Source organism: Sebastes fasciatus, chromosome 18, assembly GCF_043250625.1.
Source record: "Sebastes fasciatus isolate fSebFas1 chromosome 18, fSebFas1.pri, whole genome shotgun sequence".
NCBI lineage: Eukaryota > Metazoa > Chordata > Actinopteri > Perciformes > Sebastidae > Sebastes > Sebastes fasciatus.
The window spans coordinates 20,565,706-20,581,385 of NC_133812.1; the positions used below are offsets into that span (position 1 = coordinate 20,565,706).

A 15,680-nucleotide genomic window follows, 5' to 3' on the forward strand; every position below is an offset into this window, starting at 1 on the left:
AGAGATAAGATAAGATCACCTCTTGTGTCAAAATGCATTGAAAAACAGACAATTATCCCTCATACTTGAAGCCTCAGAAACTTAAAAAGGTTAGCTGACAGTTTTAATGGATTCCTGTGCAGAATGACCTCAACTGTGAGGAAAATTAATTGAAAGTCACTCTACTGTAGAGTTTTTGAGAATAAACAAGGTAAAGTCACCTCACTGTCAAAATGCATTGTAATATCGTAATTCACTCTTTTTCTACAGGTACAGTTTTGGAGAAAAATAGAGGTAAGGTCACCTTTTATGTTGCGTCTCAGAAAATAAAAAAATCCTGAAAAGGTTTACTGGCAATTTCAATGGATTCCTGTTCAGAACGGCCTTGACTGAAACTTTACTTTTCTAAAACGGATATTTAGTTCAATAGAATTTCCTCAGCTACACTGAGTATAATGATGGCTGTAGACACATAAGGTATTCCTGGTGAAATTGATATTGATCTTATTTTCTAAAAATATTCATTTGACAGACAGAGGCAGTGGCTTCAAAATTACGACACATGCAACATGTGGAGACTAACCGCGTTTTGTGATTCTTTACTGAGAATTAATCAAAAAGTATATTGGGATTGCAGAGTGAGAAAACAAATGTTTGATATCCCAGCAGATTTCTGTTAGTTTGGTGACTAAAGGTGTTGGTACAGTAGAACTAGAAGGGGCTGTATTAATAAAAGACATGATGATTAGGTGTATTACTATTACGGCAACCCGTTCTCATTTCCAATGCGCCAAATACTGCAGCTTGGTCAGTGCCCCCCGGCGTCTGATACTGGCGTATGGAGGCACCTTTTAGTGTGTTTATGAGACACACCGGGCTTTAAATAGGTACTTTATATTTGTTATTTTAAAGGCCCTTCTAGGGACGGTCATTTGAAATTAGAGGTAACTATAAATGCCGTGAATTGTGCATTGGAAAATTGTTGTGCAATTCTCTATGTATATGTATTTTTCCCTATCAAATTAACATGTAATGAATGAAAATGAATATTATATTGACACGCCGTCCCTGACATGTCCAAACCTGACGCTAGAGTGGTACCTAGAGCGTCACAGTTTGAAGTGTAGGGCCACTGACCAAGCGATAGTATTTGACGTGTTGTTGGTGAGAATGTGTTGATTATGGACGGGTGTCAATCACCATTATGAACTTAAAGTTTCCGAAAAGACAGAAGAGTCCAGACAGAAGTTTTCTGTGTACACATGTTCATTAATAATTCTATTTGTGAAGGAAACAAGAGTTTTTTTAGTCAAACAAAACATATTTCTTCTTTTATGTTAACTGAATTCTTTTTAAATTAGGCGATTAATTCAATTATTTTCAGTTAGTTTCATCCAGCTGTTGTTGATCACGGCTGATTACAAGAATTTAACAAACATATTAGAAATATTAGCAAAGAAAAGGGACAAGCACTAATATACACAGTATTAGCATCAGGCATTAACACTGCTGACTGGAGGGCTGCCACAACACACACACACTGAGCACAGGCCTCCTAACATTACACTGCTGGCAGTCGGACGTTTGCTCTGGCAGAAGGAGCTGTTGTTGATGTGTGAGGAGCCACATTTTGTGTGTTTATAGGAAATATGGTTTCACTTTTTGGGAAACACTTTCACTATCGATGCTTCTGTCAACTCGACAGACGTTTGTTGTGTCAAGTGGCTTATTACACTGAGCTCATCAATCTGACAAAGTCGGCTGTCAGCCGGCTTGTTGGCAGAGAATGAATGAGACCAACATTACATCTGACCATCAGCAGCCAGTTTATGCATGGTGTCTTCAAATTGTCCTCTATTCCCACTTCCTCAAATAAATATTTTCCAACTTTGCACCCTAGAACTACTTGTGTCTAAAATAATATCCAGATAAATGATTTAAATACAATTTAATTCTAATAACAAGTCATACATACATCTGCAGACTGGTTTATTAAAAGAAGGAAATGTTGAATATCAAAGGAGAAAAACACAGCAGCTATATCTATCAGCCGAGATCTCATTTTCATTATTACACAAAGCCCTTAAAGCACATCATCGTAGATCCATTTTCTTTGTCAGTAAAATATTAAAATGACATTCTGCGAATTATAACTAGAACCCATCAACAAGGATCATCTAAAATGATATTCATAGGAGGTTGACGGCAACATCTGCGGCATTTTAATTCACCAATATGTAATGCTTCTGGGAAATGATTCATGGAACGGAGAGAGCCTTGAATATTCAAATGAACCTCGCTCTGAGTTGGCGGACGGCAGTCTGGGAGTCTTAGCATCTGACGCGGTACTCATGCTGTTTTTATGGTAACACTTAGAACAAAAGTGTTTCAGTTCATTAAAGACGAGATCTTTGTGAGCCGGGTGGATAATAATGTTGTTCACGCTGTATTTAGTTGTGTATCTGCTAAAACTGATTCCACCGAGTATTACAACAAGGCTATCATCTCTCTCTATTGTCAGTCTGCCAGTCACTAACTCTCCCTGTCCTGCAGTAGTCCCTAGTGTTTCCTCCCACTCAGCACCACCTGACCTCCACATCCACCTGTGCACCTGCTTCCAAACCCTCATAATCAGCTCCCCACTACACTAAATATATACCTATCCCTCATTTCCTCACCAAATTGTGTGCTCCACCCTTCTTTACCTTTCCATCGACTTCATAGGCAGTGTGTTGTGTTGCATGTTTCCCGTTGTGGCATTCGTTTTGGCAGTTTGCAGCACATTTTGTTATAACATTACTTTAATGTTGTATTTCTTAATAGTATGTGTTTTGGATCTGCATGGTTTCTGAAGTTAGTGTTAATACGTTTGCTTTATAATCTTACAGCATGTTTGTCTGTGAAACAAACTATTTAATGATGTATGAGTTCAAAGATAAGATCCCACTTGTTTACTGTAAATATGACAGCAGGATTTCACCATTAATATGACATTATGCCAATACTAATGTATGCTTAAAGTCACAGTAAAATATAAAAAAATATATTTTCCAAGTTGTAATCCTGTTCAGTTATCACTTGTTAAATACCATATCAGAGTCTGTCATTTTTGTTTTTAAATGTTTAAAAGTTGCTCTATATGATATCCAGATCATTAATATAGCAGCAAACAACTATATGTAAAGATATAAAGGAGTCGACCTGAACATTAAAGCATGTAAACACGTTCTAGTAGAAACCCAAAATACAAGTATGAACATGAAAATGAGCATAATATGTCTCCTTTAAATCTATCGTAATGATACCCTGATCACATATTCTGTTTTATTCAGAAACACATTAACAGAAGTTAAAGACGCTGAGAGGACTTATAGCTTATCCTCAGTTCCTAAAAAACACAAGTAGATGTGTGTTGCATCCCCAGTGGGAGGTTTTTATCACAGTATGAGGAAGTGGCTTTTTTAAAAGCCACTAATCTCTCTTCTTCATTGGTATTGATTATTGTTCCTTTTGTGCCGTGGGTCAGTAAAAACCATACCTTTTTATTCCTTTAATTAAAGGGAGGACATTAATTACTCCTAATCGCAGTGAGCCTTATAATTACAAATTGACTGTATTGCTCACATTCGCCTCCTCTCTGTGCTGTTTGTGTGTGTGTGGAGGCCTGGCGGTTCAATCTTCATTCCATTACTGGACGGTCAATATTTGTTACTTTGCTGGTGGTGTATCCATTTAACTAAGCAAAAAAAAGGGAGGGTGATACTGATGAACTGGAGCGAGAGAGACGGGGGGGATAAACACACAGAGACATGAAGTGAGACTGTGGCCCTCGGGGTGCTCTGGCAGACTGATCCAGCCGCTTCAACACAGGTCTTAATCCTGACCCCGAGGACAACGCAAAGACCCGGAGCTGGAGGAAGTGAGGCGTCTAAAAGAGATGCAGCTTAGAAGTGTGTGTCTGTTATGTATTCAGGTGATTTAAACCCCAAGAAGAGCAGAATCTTAATGCCTCAAATAACCTGCAGCCAACACATCCACTCTGAAACAGGTGTAACAGCTTCCTCTGGTCTTAGTCAGCACTCTCAAGCTGCTGCATTATCCTCCGTTGATTCAAAGCTCTCTCTGGCAGACCAGAACAGAGAGCATCCCACTAGCGGAGCCTGTTAGAGATAAAGGCCTATATAACCTTTTGAGGATCTGACCGTGAGAAATGACTGCACACTGGCTGGATTCCAGAGAGTGGGGATATGAGTGATGCTTTTTTTTAATGTGGGCTTTAACATTCAGATACGAAAAAAAGAGATGATAGCTAAGTTCTGGCTTGACAAGTAGTGCTCAAGATTTCAACAATATTAATGACCGATTTATAGAATTCAGCCATAAATATTGAGGTTTTATTACCTCATAAAGATGTAGTACAGATTTAACTAAACTAATAGTCTACAGCCATAGTAGAGGCTCTGTGAATCTGCTAACATCAGCTAAATGCTTATATGGACACAACGAAAATGTTTAACATGCTGATTTTTCATCAAGTAGAATGTTTTCCATCGTAGCATGTTAGTATGCTGACATCTGCTAATTAGCACTTTAGCTGAGGCTGATGGGAAAGTCATTTGATTTGCAGGTATTTGGTCATAAACTATCAGACAAATTAAAATTCTGACCTGATAATGGCGCAAAAAAGGAAAAGTCAGGATCGCAAAAGTCATCAGGATGAATGTCTGTAACAAATTAAAGTGCCAATCCATCAAACAGATGTCAAGATATTTCACAGGAAAGTGAAAAAGTTTGACTTTGGCGTTATTTTGCTCTTGATATGAATTAAACAATTCTCCCTCTGAGAAAGTGTGCCGGCAAAAAAAAAGAAAGTGAGCAAGAGTTTGAAGATAAGTGAGACAAAAGATGATAAGCGAATCAATAAGCTGTCATTTGCTCCGTGCACACTCGCTGCTTCTATTTGTAGCGTTTTGGTAGCGAGAAGTCGGCGAGCTAAATTAGGTTATGTGAATGTGTTTGTGTAGCGGGGATTTGTAACAACTTTATTACTCCCTGGATGTAACTGTGCGCGAACAGATAACGCCAGAATATCTGAATGTACCTCCCATACACACACACACGCACACACAAATCATCTGTCTAATGCCTCCACTCTGGATAATTGAGTTTTCTCTGCCTGCACCGCTGACAGAAATATAAACACCCCGCCACCATAAAAGCCCTCTGTAAAGCGTTTAACACTTTATTCCCCTGCTTATTAACTAAGTCTGTGTCAGAAGAAAGACAGGAAAGATGGCCAATAGTGTGGCTATATTGAGGGACGACCAGCTAGTGTATGTGTTTGCATCAGCGAAGAGACAAGTGGAGGAGGAGAGGAAGATAACAAGGAGGAGAATGTTTGTTACAGCAGTCAGTTTGGTTTACAGGAAAATAATGAAGACTGCCGATTTCACAAATGCTGTTTGACTCAGAGGTGATATTATTCCCCCCCCCCCACACACACACACACACACTCGTCCTCATACACATTTGTACTCCAGGAGTTGCCAAAAACACATCATAAGGACACTGTTTCCTGACCTCCATTCTGCCTAAAGCATTAATACAATTACAGCGTCCAAGTCGAAAAAGGGGATTTGGGATTGTGATGTATAGCTGATCCAAATCGACCTTGACTGTGAAATGGACGGATTAGCGTTGAAGAACATTTTCTTGGCACCTTGAGGAGTGTGTACGTTGGTTTGCGCGTGCATATTTTGACATTATAAAGAGGAAAACTCAGAGCTGTCAGCATCGCTACTTGATATAGAAGCTGTCTGCTGTCAGTGAGAGCGAGTAATGACAGTGATGACTCACTGCCAGTCTAACCTTGACTCTGACGACGCTCTATTGGATATAAATGTCATGGATGGCTTCTTCTGAACAGCGCCTATAACTGGCAGACAAGATGACATAAATGCTGCAGCTCATAATTGTTTGCATATCATTAGTAAGGCTGAGACGATATTCTCATCTCCTGATTCGATACTATCAAAATACTTGGGTGCCGATTTGATAGGTATTGCGATTCGTAAGTATTGCGATTCGATGTTATGATTTACTGCAATTTTTGTTAACTTTTTTAACACTAGACCATGAGAAAAAGTTGAATCATACGCTTCTAAGGACTTTGGAAATTGATACAGTACGAATGTTTGGTTTTCAGCATGTACAGTATGTAGTCAGAGATGTCCTGAAGTCAAATACATCTGTCATTGTCAGGAATTATGGAGAAATGTGTTTTTATAGCACAGGAGGCATTCAGAAATGTAGCTGCCCTCAAGGTACAAATATGGGCTTTTTACTTGTGAATATCTCTAAATTAATACGGTAAAAATGTTGATTTTGTGTCTGTATGTAGTCAGAGATGTCCTGAAGTCAAATATATCAGTCATTGTCAAGAATCATTAATTTTTTTCCCCCCAGCAACCCAAAAATCAAAGAATAAAGACATTTCTCTCACAAATTAGTGGAATTTTCTTTTGAATTTATAAGGGACATTTTGGTTCTAGTCATATTAGATCAACATGTATTTGAGAATGATATATTGAGGTAACTAATCTACACTGAGGGGATAAGGGAGGTGTTGTTATTAAATATACAGTAAGTTCCAGGATACATGTTGCTGGTTAAACTGCAGATCTCTGTCTGTGGTGCTGATTTAGCCTGAGTCTGCATGCAGTAGCTGTCCATGGTGCTGAGTTTTGAGGTTATCCACCACTGCATGTCTGTCTGAGCTGTGCACCACAATAGCCGTGTTTCCATTCACATATGTTTATGCGCAAAAGCTGTATGGTAAAATTTAATAAAACTTTCTCAGTAGCGCAAAAAAGTTTTTTACGCTCCCTTGATGTGTTTAAAAAAACATTTTGCCTATACTATGTATATACTGGCCAATATATTGGCCATTATCAGATTTAGACTCACAAATATCATTATTGGTATCTGCCTTGACTGGGTTCTACTTTTGACCATTAGAGGCAGTATGAAGACTGGGTCCCTGTTGTGTTTGTATCTCGTGCTCTAATAACACATGCACGAGGATGCACAGGTGCACTGACAAGCATGAAATACACATTCATGCTGACTTGTTCCATACTATTGCACTGATTACATGCCAAGAAACATCCGCTAAATGTGCCAGCTAAATCCAGGGAAGAAGAAGGCTGCTAGCTAGCAAACACGGATGTAAACAGTGCAGCTTTTCTGTATATAAATGTTGGCCACCACCACCACCTACCTTCAGGTCCCTCTTCCGGGCGTGCTCCATGTCCTGCATGGAGCAGCAATGCACCTCCTGCAGACGCTGCTGTCGCCGCTGGTGCTCCGTCTGCAGCTCGTCCAGCTGCATTCTCAGGTGCTCCCTCTCTTGGCTGAACTGGTGCTGCAGCTGCTGCAGCGACGACTGCGACTGGGACAGCTGCATCTCCAGGCTCTGCTTCAACAGGGAGATCTGGAGAGGAACAGACGAAATCATAAATGTTACACCGGGAGGGAGACCCTTACTGTTGAACAAGCCGCTGCTTCTACACCTCCGCATACATATATTCATTATTCCTATTAAAAGGAAAGTGAGCGGATGGTGCAGGAAGAGCGAGAAGTAGAAGGGAGTTTCGGCTGTCTCTGGGGAGCAGCAGAATAACGGAGAAGGGCAAAGAGGGGGTGGCAATCAATTAGGCTTAAACAAAGGTTGCCATATTAAGATGTTTGTAATTCTTCAAAGCTTCGAGCAATAAAGTTTCTTACTTTTTGTGAATAAATTATTTGCAGTTCACTGCAGGACGTAATGAACTCTGGCTAATGGTGTAGCACTAGAATTCATTGTTCGGAGGAAGTAGCATGATGCACCAAATTAGTCTGTCTAGACTAAAAGTAGAGATAAAAGTACAACCTTGTACAATCTACTTCAGCAACTCTGTATTCAACTTCATGCCAAATAAAGGTAATTTGATAAAGAATGCCAATAGGAAACTTTAGATTATAAAGGACTGCATCCTATGAGGTGCAGCCCGTTCTCATTCCCAGGACGTTAACTATCGAGGCTTTGTCACGGCCATCGGCGTTCAGTACCGCCGCACAAGGCCCCCTTGAGCGGTAGTATGAAACGCACCGGGCGTTCCATTAACTATAATGTAAACCCATCCGTGGTAACAGTAAACGCTCCGAGAAAATGCACCGGGAGTGTGGCGAAGTAGATTAAAGAGCAAAAAGAGACACACCGGGCGGGCGGGAGGGGAGATGGATGGTCAAACAAACACAAGGCTTTCATCCAGGAGACTGCTGTCCCGTGCCTCACGTTACAATCAGCTGTTCATTGGTGTCCCGTGTTCACAACGTTCAATGTGATTTTCACTGTACAAACGTACATAGTTCTTTTCTAAACCTAATTATAGTGGGTTTGTTGCATAGTCCTAAAGTGTCGCCAAGGGTAACTATAGTGATTTTTATGCCAAAAATAAAGAGACGCCAAGCGACGGTATGTGACGAGTTGGGATGAGAACTTGTTGCTGGAAGGTCAACCAGCCGCCGAGTGAAGATCCAACACGTCCACTCATGTCTAGAAACAGCAACAGTTGTTGGCAGGATGCAAAGATACTCTCGCCCGGGGACGATAACCTTGTCTGCTTTACCAACTGATGAACTCCCTCGGAGCGAACTGACAGGTGAGACCAGCTGGACCCTAAATAATTAATTTATAGCTGGAATGAATAAATTCATCACCTTTTGGAGATCATGGTACGTGGGATTGCTACACACAAAGACAAAATGTTCTCAGTGAACCAAAAAGAGCAGCTCGGTCTCAATAGCGGCGTCCTATATTTGGAAATTAGATTATGACTAAGAGATGTGAGTCATACGCTGGGTAATAAGGTTGGAACGCTTTATTAACATAAGCATATGGTTATATACGCTGTACGTTTGGGTTTGGAGGGTGAGGCAACTATAGTCTCTTTCAGTGGATGAAACAACAACACTGGCTTATTATCACCTGGAGTTGTTACAGTGAACATGTCAGCAACCTGCAGATCTCTTAAGCTGCTAAATGCTTCTCTATTTCACCAGATAGTAGCTAAATGTCTGTCATTTCTACCCACGTCACTAACAACACCTTATGCATTACACAATGTGTTAATAAAGAGGACTTATTAGTGCAGCTTTAACTCGCCGTTGACCCTTATGAAGGTAGTTGATATGCTGATATTAGTTTCCTAGCTAGAGGTACAGAGGTGCTTCATGTATTGCTACCAGTGCACACATTCACCCACTTACTTCATCACATAAACTGCCAATTACAACGACACTAATATTTACATATAGCGTTTCACTTTCTGTAAACATACTGTGAAGCAGCTTGTGTGTGAGCAAAAGTCAAATCACATTTTGTAAAAAGTTATATCTGCCCACGCATCGCTGGCATAGAGATAATATTCTGTTAAAATACAGATCATTAGAAAACATCATCTGATTTTCCGAACAGCATCTTCTCTGTCGGTGTGAATCCATCAAGTCGTTGAGCGTCGGTCTGATTTGACATCAGAGTAAATAAATATGGTTCCGCTGATTGGCGAGGCGTGAAGCGGACACATTAATCACTGGGTGGGAGCTGATGGACAGCACGACGACTACCAGCAGCAGCACGGCATGCGGGGATGAACATAAATAAATCCACTGACACTGTGTGTCTGTGTGTACGCCGATGACCACAGGAGAGCTTAGTCACGCTACATTAACATTACCGGACGGTCATTAGCAGCAGCCGCCTGCTCCGGTGGATTCGCCGCAGCATCTAATAATGAATGTGTGAGTGAGTTTGTCCACCACTGAGAGGAAGATATAAGTCAGCCTGGCACAGACAGCAGGTCTTTATAGGAGGCAACATGAGCTTCAGAGGGATGCAGTTGCTCTTATTGCCTCTCTCATCCTCTCTCATCCTCTCTCATCCTCTCTCATCCTCTCTCTTCCTCCATATTGATTTTATTGCTGCTGGTATAATTACAGCCGTTCGACTACATGCTGCAGGCATCCGGTATTCACAGCTCAGGTTGAACATTAAAACCATCTTTAAACAGTAAATGAGGCGACCTGAAGTTAATATTCAGTGGTGGAATGTCACTAAGTACATTTACTTGAGTATTTCCATTTTATAATACTTTACACCCACTACAATTCAGAGGGACATATTGTACTTTTTACTGACTAGATTTATTTGATATTAGTTATTTTACAGATTCAGATTATTATGCTATGCCAATTCTTTTTGTAATTTAAAGGAAGGAGGCCGGTCAACACACATGCAAATACTGTACTGCACATGTATGCAGATCCATTGGCGCTAGTCGTACCTGTTCCAGCAGGTCCTCCACTTTCCTCTGCCAGCTCTCCCTGGCGCTGCTCATTTCCTGCTCCTTGCTTTGTGCCAGCTGACTCAGCGCTGAGGCCTTGTCCTCCTCGTGGTCCTCTCTCAGCTCCTCCCGTAGCTTCTTACACTCCTGCCTACAACACAACAAGACACACAGACGCTCGTATTTATGTTTCAGGAACTTGGCCAATGCTGTGATCCCAATATGATTCACTAAACCTGCAACAAAACCAGCATCAGTTCTGACTGAGGATTGCAAAGTTTCCAAAAAGCCACAGGGAAAGAAAGCAAAGGTCAGTGCCGTTACACTTGGATTGTCAAAAACGACGCTATGAGAGTGAACCGACACAGTGAAGTTGCGGACCGTAAAGCCAAAACAATGAGCTAAAACACTCTGTAGAGCTGAGGTGGACTAAAGAGTCGGGTGATAATTCTCTGTGGGTTCGTTACTATGTGTAACTCTTTTTACATGACTCATAGTCACTTGGTTTATTATCAATACAAAAAAAATCTTAGTGCATCTTTAATGTATGGTCCATCTAACTACGCGTGATGCAAACTCTGCTGCAGCACCAAGTCGTTGCTTGTGACTGAACTACCATAAAATGATGGTAAAACCTGACAGATTATGTATTTTGAGTAAATTTCAAGTCTCTGCAAGTGGATTTTTATACAACAATGGTATGAATTGAAACTACTGGCTTCCTGGAAAACAAGAAATCTACTTAAAAAATGATGGTATGCTTTGGTAAAATATGAAAATGTGATTTATAGTCAACAAGCTAGTCTTCCAAAAATCCTTTTAGGCACTTTTTGTACTCGTTTTTATTGACATGACTTTTCATTATGGCTCACAAGCACAACAACAACATCTGGTGAAAGAAGGGACTCAAACTAACTTTGCAACAGAGGTAAAGGTGCTTCAGAGTGCTCCACATTCACTTCAAGGGAACAATAACTGGTCGTTTATCAGACCTCTATCAGACCATCTATTGAGCGACCATCAGCAGCAGACCTCTTTAGCACTGCTGCTAACAGCTTTTTGTATGGCTCGGTGTGTGTGTGTGTGTGTGTGTGTATGTGAGTGTGCTGTCAATGTAATAGCTGTGTGGGAGTTGAAATGGCAGCTGTTAAATGAAGTATCGAGGCAAACGCGTTTTTTTGGCACTTTGAGAGCCAGAAAGTGTCAGACTGAAGGCAGGCTCTCACACACACACGCACACACACAGAAAAATGTGCACGCACACACACAGAGCGGTGCAGTCACATACAGTACCAGAGAGTCACGTTCATCATGCAGCACGTGTCATCATTCATGTTCTCGTTCTGTATAAAGCACACAGTTACAGCCGATGCAGGCATGAGCTTACTCACACGCGCGCACACGGCCTTGGGCTTCAAAGAGAGCTCTGGTCTTTCCTAATAAGCGTTGTTCTATAGCATCTACCGGGCAGGAAGAGAGATGAGGGCAGATGGAGAGAGGTAAAGGAAGGAAGGAGTGGATGAACAAACTGTCAGAGATGGAAGAAATATCCTGATAAAATGAGGGATAATTGTCTGTAGTCTGCGCTGTGAGATATAAGGCACACATGCTCATCTAAGGTGTGCATTTGTGCGTGTGATTATGGACTTAAAGCTTGGGTAGGTCACATTGGAGAAACCAGCAAGAGTATTTTAAATATTATCCAACCAAAATAATGAGTCCACTGTTGCCAACTCTTTTCCAATGAAAGTAGCCAGCAGCCCTAACTCCACAAGTCACTAAATCTAGCAAGAAAGTCGGCAACACTGACAGTCCGTCCCCTCAGGCCTCCTCCAAAGCCACTCCCCCCAAATTATCCAAATGAACGTAAACAATGAAGATGGCTATTGTTAGTACTCACAGCTGTCAACATAGCAGCGTGAACGCAGATAGTTGAAATGATTGGACGGGTTTATTACAGTCCTGCGACAGCCACAGATTCTGGATTGTCAAAGCATTTGATTTATTGATTGTGTGTGCTCACCATAAGTTCGCTTTCCAATTGTGTATATGATATAAACCCATCATTAGCTTCATCACTACATGGCAATAGCATGTCTTTAGTGCATCTCGATTGTATAGTAAATAAAAAATTAAATACATATGAAGTTGTCTACAACTGCAATTACATTTTCCAACACTCTCTCATCTCAACTCGTCACATACTGACGCTTTGTCGGACCACTTGGTGTCACTTTTCGGTCGCAGTAAACACGTGCTTAATGTTGTGAATTAAACAAAAACACTTGCTTAGGATTAGGCAACAAAACCACCTAGTTAGGTTAAGGAAACAACCCACAACATGGTTGGGCTTAAAACTACTACGTTTGTACAGTGAAAATGTGACTTGAAGTTGTGAACACGGGACGCAAACAAACAGCGTGCAACTTAATGCACGGGAACAGCGGTTTATGTTGTGGTTAGTGGAAAGCCCGGTGCGTCTCATACCGGTATCGAGCGCAGAGGACCGTGACAAAGCGTAGGTATTTGACGCCCTAGGAATGAGAACGGGCTGGGACTAACTATCCACAGCTTCCCTGTTGTAATACTTCTATCCTTTAAAAATAACTGTGTACATCTGACTTCCTCCTTGTCACCAATATTCAATACCATTTCAAATCGTGCTGCATGTGTGCTTTATCACTACAAGTCATTTTATTTCTGTTTATCTTCTTCAGTGAATATGTTTTGACAATGTGGCTGAAGATTTCCAGTAAGTGGACCTTGTGCTTAGAATTCTTGTCAAATTATTATTTCCAAGGTTAATAACAAACCTTCAAGCCCACATCCAACATTTCCGCTGATACTTTTTTGAATATGAACGTTTTCACATCAAAACAAAGAAACGTACTCAGACCAAGGACTTGTACTGTTATTGATAACCTGAATGGCCAGGAGATTATGTACTGCAGCAACGTGGTTAAAGGAGAGATATGCTGTCTCTTCCTCTCCATCTGAGTTCTAAGTTACATTGCTCCGATAAAGAGCTTCTCACCAACACTCAGACGGGATTAGAGCGACTGTACGTCGTAATGAGGGTGATTAAATATTAGCTGTCCTTCTGATATTTACCCTGTCAATGTCAAATCACAGGCGGAGCCACAGAGTTCGAACACATATTCCCAAACGCAAATATCACTGTACACAAAACCTGCTGGAGGCTTCTTATACAAACTCTGCTCTCTGCTGGTGACGCTGCTGGAAAGGTTGGATCATCAAAGTCATTTCATCCTCTGGGAATCACGAGTGTCTGTACAAATCTTCATGGCTGTTGTTGAGATATGAGTCTGGTAAACTGACATCATCATCTCTAGACTCACGGCGCTAGGGATGACACACATTTTACCAGCACACAGCGACTGACTGGCTCCAGAGGTAAAAGACTCAGCACACTCTACAAGATCTTCTGTATGACCAGGACAAACTAGCGTCATACTGTCTCCGCTGTAGTCTGCTGATCCGCTCAACCTCCTCTGTTCATTTGGTAATCCGGAGAGCTCTCTCCATGATTACACTATCACAGAGAAACCGTCTGTTTCCACGGCGAAACAGGGATTAAAGCCGGCCCCCTTAATTCAGACGGCTCACTAACCACAGTGTACTCACCCCAACCACCAAATGAATAGATGTTCTCCTGAGAATAAAGAGCTGTGTGCAGAAAGACAAAGGAAGGTGAGTGAAAGCTAATGAAGGGGAGACGGGGAGGAGGAGAGGAGTGATCGCGATGAGTACGCTGTGGTACACTGTTATTTCTACTTTCAAGATCCACTCTTACACCCTTTTTACACCAAAATTAGCACCTATATGCAGGTTTTTTTAAACATGTGAAAACCCACTAAAAATAGGCTGCATTGCCAGTAGACGAGTATGACGTTCTGTCGTAACACAGGGTTAGTAAACAGTGAAATAGTTACGGTTGTTTAGGTAAAATGACTGTTTCTGTCAACGGAGTCTGGTGGCTTTGAGGAGCACATATAACGGCTGTTTTTTTCCACATCTAACTCTTTGAATTAAGGGCTCATTTTGACCAAACCAGAGTTTGTGATTGTTGGAACAGTTGAAAGACTAACAAAGACAGTTTATATGAGTTTTATTTTGTTTCGGTCGAGTTTAAATTCAAGTCTGTTTCGATGATCAACGAGGCAAAATGACTGTTGTCTGACTGGCGTCTTTAAGGAGAGCGTATTAATTGTATGTTTCGTACGTTAATAAATTACAATAATTATCCAAAACCCTGTTGATTTTATATATTCATGTCACATAGCATCACGCCAGAAAAGGTTCGGAAATATGTGTGTCCATCCAGGTGTCATGTTTCCATCACTTCCGATCGGAGCTGGAGCCGATAAATACCCGTGACTACTGCAGAGTCATTTGTCCTGGGAATGAATGCCGATTGTAACCTTTCATACTAAGGACAAAAGCCAGATGTTAGTGGGTTTCTTGTCCATTTTTAGTCATTAATGATTCACCCTCATTGTCTATATCTTTTGTGTTTGTCACTTTTAATTCAAGATGCTTCCAAACTGTTAAAATATTGGATGTTAAGGGCCCTTTTTCCTACTGCTTGAAACAGTAGAAATATTAAATCTACAGCAGGTCAAATCACCACATTTGCGTGATTATTAAAGTATGTCCCTGGTTCCTACCAGGGACATACTTTAAGTTTGTGTTTGGGTAAAAAAAGCATACTTCTAGGGAGTTATATAAAAAGAAAACAGCTGTCTGGAGAGAGGCTGCTGACAGATTTAGGTTGTGATGATTCCCGAGATAGGAGGAGACGGATGCTAAAGGTTCCTAAACTGCTTCCTGGTATTTTAACATCAATTCTTTCATAATTTGACGTAGGACTTGACACGTATTGGTTCTCAGTTTTTGTTGTGATTTTCTCTCCTTAAACCTGGAAAGGAGAGGATCATGAGGCCAATATAAACCATTTAAAACATCTATGTACATTTTTGGGATCTGGATCTGAAGCTTGGTTGAGACTGGTGCTTGTTCAGGATATGGTAATGTTATGATTTTATATCTAACCTCTGTATAGATCCATCCAAACTGTACCTTATTTCCTGTATAATTTAACAGGTGAATATGTTCATTTGAGAGCTGATTTAAGCCCATTTAAAAATAGATTTGATTTGATGATATGGGTGTTATGCTATTGGCTTCACTGAAGTAATTCAAGAAGTGAATCGGAGTAATAAAAAATATTGCAGCGAGGCACAAAGATATCCACGGGCTCAGAGAGTGAGGCGTGACCTTTACAAAGATCCATTAACA

At 40.9% G+C, this 15,680-nt stretch overlaps 1 protein-coding gene across 9 annotated transcripts in view; it reads right to left on the minus strand.

Annotated features, from left to right (window-relative positions):
* fam184ab (family with sequence similarity 184 member Ab) overlaps window positions 1-15,680 on the minus strand; it is a 179,289-nt gene that overhangs the window by 37,089 nt on the left and 126,520 nt on the right. For all 9 annotated transcript variants that reach the window (XM_074614722.1, XM_074614727.1, XM_074614725.1 and 6 more), the window contains 2 exons: window positions 10,362-10,512; window positions 7,259-7,471 (listed from right to left, as the gene is read on the minus strand). In XM_074614722.1, coding sequence (XP_074470823.1) covers window positions 7,259-7,471; window positions 10,362-10,512 — 364 coding nt within the window. The remainder of the gene's footprint in view (window positions 1-7,258; window positions 7,472-10,361; window positions 10,513-15,680) is intronic.